Source organism: Enhydra lutris, unplaced genomic scaffold, assembly GCF_002288905.1.
Source record: "Enhydra lutris kenyoni isolate GAN:26980312 unplaced genomic scaffold, ASM228890v2 scaffoldscaffold12, whole genome shotgun sequence".
Taxonomy (NCBI): domain Eukaryota; kingdom Metazoa; phylum Chordata; class Mammalia; order Carnivora; family Mustelidae; genus Enhydra; species Enhydra lutris.
The window spans coordinates 50967717-50974451 of record NW_019154096.1 but is presented as its reverse complement, the minus strand read 5'-3'; the positions used below and the strand labels follow the sequence as shown (position 1 = coordinate 50974451).

Below are 6735 nucleotides of genomic sequence, written 5' to 3'. Positions count from 1 at the left end.
GTGGACTACTGTGTTGGAGGCATAGGAATGTAGCCAGAGAGGCTGGAGAAAGAGAACCTGGGAGCAAGGAAAGGAAGGGTGGACTACTGTGTTGGAGGCATAGGAATGTAGCCAGAGAGGCTGGAGAAAGAGAACCTGGGAGCAAGGAAAGGAAGGAAGGGCCCCAGAGCAGCAGCCGGGCCCTTGTCAGCCTCTCCTCGCTTTCACTCTTGGAAAGTTTGTGCCAAGCCTGACTTCCATTTTGGAAAGACCGCTCTGGCCACTGTTGGATAAAAAAAAAAAAAAAAAAGGCATCTGTTGCAATTGATTACTGTTGCAGAATCCAAGGGACAGAAGATGGTGGCCTGGACCAGGGTGGGGACAGTGGAAGTGACAAGAAGTGGCCAGATACTGGGTATTCGAAGGTGAAGCTGGTAGCATGTGCTGTTGGATGGGAAGTGGGGTTGAGCTAAAGAGGTGTCACTGGAGGATGGTGTTCGTCTTTATAAAAAGGGGGAACCTGTTGTGTGGGGGAAGAGCAGGCTTTAGGCATTCGGGTTTGGACAAGTTGCTTTGGAGACGCCTAGGGGACATCCAGGTTCATAGGATACATTGCAAGTGAGAGAGGCAGGGAGGAAGGGCATTTCACATGGCCTTGAAGGTGCTCATATTTGGAAATTAGAGGGGAAATGTGCTCCAAGTAGACGCGGCATTGTAAGCAGAGGAGGGGCGGGATAGGTCGGGGTTCTGTCGGGGGGCCTCAGCCCCAGCAGTTCTGGTTTGCACAAGCTGCTCAGGGAAAGGCAGGCAGACAGTGCTAACCTGGGTTGAAATCTGGCCACCTGAGCACCTGCTGCCCTGGGCCTGGCCCCTTCCCTCAAGGGCGCGGTCTGCTGGGCCCTGGAGAGGTTTGAGACCATCAGAGTGGAGGCTGGTGGGGACAGGCACGCAGGGAGGGGGAGACTAGGAGGGACCTGAGACCCAGGGATGGTGGTGGTGTGGGGGTGCATCAGGGGCTGGGAGCTGCCCCGGCTGCTCTGGACCGTCCCAGGGGGTACGGACCCCACACAGGCGAGCAACCACCACAGCCTGGCAGACACACATCATCTCACCCTAGGCCTTCCTTCCTCTTGTCCCTGTCACCACTCCCAGCCCCTCCCTCAGGGCGGCTGCCGCTCTTCACGCCTGACCCTCTCTCTTCCTCCTGCGGCAGGCCTATGATTGAACTCTGCATCCCTTCCTCGCTGGACCCCACCCTGGCTCCCCCCGGCTGCCATGTCATCTCCCTCTTCACTCAGTACACTCCGTACACACTGGCTGGAGGCAAGGTGTGGGATGAGCAGGAGAGAAGTGCATATGCAGACAAAGGTAAAGAGAGCAGACCGTCCTGTCTCCTGACAGCTGGGACCCCTCCCCTCCTGACTCCCCCGTTCAGGGTTAACACCTGTTCAGTCCCGTCCCAGCGGGAGAGAAGTACCCAACAGAAGCTGAGTCAACACAATGAGTGCCTGTCGGGACCAGGCACTGGGCCAAGAAAGCCTAAAAGACGCAGTTCCTGTCCTTAGGTTGCTCACAACCCAGTCGGAGTTTGGGGGAACCAATCTTACAAGACAATGTACTGTGTGAACCAAGGGAGGAAGCTATTCACCAGACAAGGAGCGCTTTCCAAAGGAAGGGACATTTGAGCTGGGTTTTAAAGGATGAATAGGAGTTGGCCAGACACCGGTGGGCATTCCAAGCAAAGAAACAACTTGAACAAACCAAGGAGGTGAAGAAAGCTCTGCATACTCATGGGAGATGAGTAACTTTGCAGTTAGGTTTGGGGTGAGCAGGTAGGAAAGTGGGGTAGACCCATAGGACTTTGTAATGATCATTTATTTGCCCATGGACTGTTTTTATTTTTTTCTTATTGAGATATGATTTACATAGGGTAAAATAAGCTCATTTTAAGTGTGTAGTTTAATGAATTTTCATAAATTTGCCAAGCCGTAGAATCCTAGCGCCTCCTCTTCTTCTCACGCCATCTCATTTCTCTGCTCTTTGGTGCCCAGTGTTCGACTGTATTGAGGCCTACGCCCCTGGCTTCAAGGGCTCAGTGGTAGGCAGGGACATCCTCACACCACCTGATTTGGAGAGAATCTTCGGGCTTCCTGGAGGGGTGAGTATAAGATCGGGGGTCTAAGGGCCGCCTGGGTGGCTCAGTCGGTTAAGTCGCTGCCTTTGGCTCAGGTCATGATCCAGGGGCCTGGGATCAAGTCCTGCATCAGGCTCCTTGCTCAGTGGGGAGCCTGCTTCTCTCTGCCTCTCCCTGCCGCTCTGCCTGCTTGTGCGCTCGTGCGCGCTCGCTCTCTCTCTCTCTCTCTCTGACAAATAAATAAATAAATAAAATCTTAAAAAAAAAAAAAAAAGACGAGGGGTCTCTCATCACCTTCTTCTCCCCACACCCTCACCCCTTGGCATGCCCGCTCAGCTTTCTCTTGTCCCTCCACACCCGCCCTGAATTGGGAAGGGAGGATTGTGCGGAGACCGCAATGGAAGAAGACAGAGAAGTGGTCCAACCTGGGGATTTGGGGAGGAGTAAGGAGATCAGACAGGAGAGACAGTGCCCGCTGAGCAGGTCACCAAGACCGTGGCCCCCTCTGTCTGGACACCCATGGCCACCGCTCCCATCTGGCTTTCTTCAGAGGGAACTCCCCTCTTAAGGCAATATGTCCTTGGACTTGCCTCTCTGATTGCAAAACCTCGCTGACACTGGGGTTAGAGGGAGCAGCTAGGAGGTCAGTCCACAAGGCAGCCACCAGCTTCGTGTTTCTCTTGGTGGCTTCCGTGGGGTGAGACCAAACAGAGCCAGGCTACACAGGCAACCCGCCCAGCACCCCACAGAGACTTAGGATGAAAGAAAATGAAACACAGCTCATTAATAATTATTATATTGATCACATGTTGAAATGATAATGTTTTGGATCTATTAGGTTAAATAAAATATATTATTGACGCTCGTTTCACTGGTTTCTTTTTAAATCTTAATGTGGCTCCTAGAAAATAAAAACTGCATATGTGGCTCATGTTATGTTATTATTGGACAGCGCTGGTCCGGAAATAGAGCACAGGAGACTAGGCACTGGGGGGTGGGGGGGCAGAGCAGAGGGATGGGGAGGCATCAGGCAGGCATGCAGAGGTCAGGGCAGAGGTGAGGGGAAGGGTCTGCCTGGAGGCCCAGGCAGGGCAGGTGATGCCGCCCACCAAGGTGGGGAAGGTGCGAGAAAGCAGACTGGGCAGGGGAGGACAAGAGCTCAGCTCAGGACATGCTGAGAGGGTTAGCTGGAAGGACATCCTTGTGGTGATGTCCAGCACGTGTCAGTCTTCTTGTCCAGACCTGTCCCGAAAGTCTGACCTCCCCCTACCCCATCCCAGCCCTTGCTCCCCACTTCTTGGCTGCTCGGACACAGGCTAGGGGAGCAGAACCAAGCTGGAGTCCCCTGCCCTTTGCCTGCCATCAACAGTGACTTCTGGGACATGAACCCCCCCAGGGCCCAGGCTTGGCCCAGACACCCAAGGGAAGGTGAGCCAGCTGCCAAAATAAGTCAAACCCCCCATTTTTCAAACACAGTGAGGAGGATTTATAGTTCTCAGCAAAACCCTTAAAATCTCCCTCTTCTTTTCCCTTTCAGTTCCCTCCTGCTCTGAAGATGCTCACCTTTCTTTCCTCCTGAAAATTGCCTCTGAAAACTCCATCCCCAGAGCAAGGATATGCACCTGTTCTCGCTCTTCCCCTCCCCTTTCTGCTTCATAAGAATCCAAGAGAACATGCTGGAAGGAGAAGAACCTTCCTGGGCGGGGAAACTCGAAAAGGCGGTAAAGCCCCTAACACTCCTAAGTTAACCACTGTGGCCCCGCCTCCCGCAGAATATCTTCCACTGCGCCATGACCCTGGACCAGCTCTACTTCGCCCGCCCTGCGCCCTTGCACTCCAGCTACCGCTGTCCCCTCCGGGGCCTGTATCTCTGTGGAAGCGGCGCCCACCCGGGTGAGTGCCCCGGGGCCCCTTCCCTGTGCCACTGGGATCAGCGGTGCAGGGATGCAGGGGGAGAGGCCTGCGAGCAGGGACCGCCTACAAGAACAAGCCATCCCCCATACTCAGGCTTCTTGGAGCGCAGGAACAGAGGGTGGGGGGCTCTGCCAGCTGGCTGCACCCTCCCCCTCTGGGGTAGCTCACACTTCCTCCTCGCGAGGTCTGAGAATAGGTCGCAGAGGCGGCATCCAAATGCCGACTTTGGGCTGAGAGAGACCCGTGTCCCTGAATCCCCCCTCCAGGGTTTAGACCAGTACGAGTTGGTAAGGTGTTTCTCAATTTAAAAACTCTTCCCAGCCTCTCTGCCAAGCCCAGCTGACCTCACCAAGGCTGGCCTTCCTCATGGACACGTCCCGGAGAGGTCTGTGCCCCCACCCTTCCCCCTTGAACCCTGAGTCGGTTCCGCCAGCTTCCAGACTGAAGGGCGCACTTGCTTGGACCACGCGCTGGGCCCCTTGCCCAGAGGCCAGCCTGGAATCTGTCTTAGTAGTCATCCGGGGGCTTCTGATGCCCACGGTCCAGGCGGTGCTCAGCTTCTCTGTGAGCCCTGGCCCAGCAGGCTCTCTGGGGAGGGCTGTGAGCGTAGCTTAGCTTCCCCGGTGGTTGTCTTCCAGGAGGAGGCGTCATGGGAGCCGCTGGACGCAATGCAGCCCATGTTGTCTTCAGAGACCTCAAGAGCATGTGACCCTGAACCAACTCTGACCTTGAGATTTTAAGTCCCTGTGGGGTCAGCATCCAGGATACGGCTGGAGGCCGACAAGCCCTCATGCTCAAGCCACATACAGGTTACGTTTGACCCTTGTTAACCTTGCACCCCTGACTTCGTAGATGGACTGGTGTTGTTTAATTAAAAACAATTATATAGATAATATAATTATATAGATAGTTTGTGGATTTTCTTCTTCTTCTTCTTCTTCTTCTATGTATTTTCTATGTACTGGTAGATATTTGCATTTTTTCTACATGTTAGCTTTTTCTATGTATTAGTCAGTACACATGACTATGTAGTAATGGGTGGGATAAGCTTGTCTGGGATACTCAGCCTTCGCACCTTGGCTCCAAGCAGTCCAAAGGACCCGCACAAGGCTTTAATGCAAACACCCCTACTCACCGCTGGGTCCCACTACCAGCTGGACCTGGGGACAGCCCCGGGGAGGCCTCATCTGCTGCTGTCCCACTCCTGGAAAACTGAAAGAAAGGACTCAGTTCCCTGACGGGACACAAAGCCATATAGGGGCCAGGGGTCCGAACGAAATTTGGTATCTCAAGCCATCAAAAACACCATCAGGCAGCAGCAGTCAAGGGTAAGGGTGAAGTGCATGCAGCTGAGGGCCACGTGGGAGCTCACGTTCCTGATTCAAGAGGAATCACACCCATGAGCTACACCTGATGCATCAGTAAACCCCTCGGATGGAAACCTGTGTTATTCTCAAGGGAGCTGGGTCGTCACTCTTGACCAGAAAGATCCACACAGATGCCCCGTATGCCACGCAGCTCTCCACCCTGCTTCTCAATTCCAGCAGCCAGGGCTGCTGCGGTCCAGGGGGGCCCTGTGGGGTGTGGGGCGGGAGGCAGAAGGTTCCTGGGGCACCTCCTCCCTCCCCTGCCCAGGAAGACTTGCGCGGACCAGGATATAACCATCTCATTACTTAATCGTGCTCAACTCAGATTTTTCATCTGCAAGGAGTTGCCTCAAAGATCAAACAAGACAACAGGTCATGCTTTGGTCCCGGATCAGGTGCACGACCGGCATTCAGTGCAGGCGGCAGCCCGGCTGCTAAGCCTGTTGGTGAAGGCGCTGCTGTCGGGTTTGCATTCTGCAGAAGGCGGGCTCTTCCACACTCTTTTTCTAACCTGACGCCCAGAACTGAAACCAGCCGGCCAGTGGCAGCGTGGCTATGGCAGAACGGAGTGATCTTAGAGTTCGTGGAGCTTTTTCCAGAAAAATGGCTGCCAGGCTATGGTCCCTGTTTAGTTCCGGCACAAGTGACCTTGTTGGAAATCTGGTTCTGGTCTGGGTTCCGAGATACACTTTTCTCACTTGCCCTCAACCCCTCACAGGTTTCTTCCAGGGCCCCCCAGGGTAGTGGGGGGTGGGAGAACGGGGAAGTGTTTGGAAGACAGGGAGGAAGGAAAGGAGGAAGAAGCGTGTGGGGTTGAGGGCAAGTGCTGGCTGAAATCTGTAGTCAGACGGGTCCTCATTCTCTGCAAAGTCATTTGCCTTGTGGATGTCTCCCCTGGTCTCAGCACACCTGTTCCCAACACAGGCTTGCTGAGAGCAGAACTGAAGAATAGGACCCAGCCCAATCCCCGGAGGCCTGGGGCCCATCACATCTGATCTGGTGTTTCAGAGTGTCAGTGCTTGGGTGGGGGAGAGGGGTGGAATAAAAGTCAAAAAGCTTATAGGATGTAGGAAAATTTTTAAATGTAATAAGAACATAAAATGCAAACATAATCTTGCCTGCAGAGAAAATCACCATTACTGTTTATACTACTTCCAGATAGTCTTTTAGATAATTTAGATGAGGATCTGTATTCTAAATGTGGGCTTTACATCTTCATTTAGTTTTAATTCATGTCGTAAGCATTTTTCAGTCATAAAAATTCATTAAAAACATGATTTTTAATAGCTGCCTAATATTCTCTTATAAGGACAATGATGGGACATTGAGTTTATCCTTGGC

The 6735-nt window shown here is 53.3% G+C and overlaps 1 protein-coding gene across 1 annotated transcript in view; it reads left to right on the top strand.

The window, feature by feature from the left end:
• Positions 1-4915, top strand: part of LOC111145236 (pyridine nucleotide-disulphide oxidoreductase domain 2) — a 27361-nt gene extending 22446 nt beyond the window's left edge. The window contains exons 13-16 of the mRNA XM_022500008.1: positions 1193-1347; positions 2031-2137; positions 3886-4006; positions 4666-4915. Coding sequence (XP_022355716.1) covers positions 1193-1347; positions 2031-2137; positions 3886-4006; positions 4666-4736 — 454 coding nt within the window. The 3' untranslated portion in view covers positions 4737-4915. The remainder of the gene's footprint in view (positions 1-1192; positions 1348-2030; positions 2138-3885; positions 4007-4665) is intronic.
• The last annotated feature ends 1820 nt before the right edge of the window (positions 4916-6735 follow it).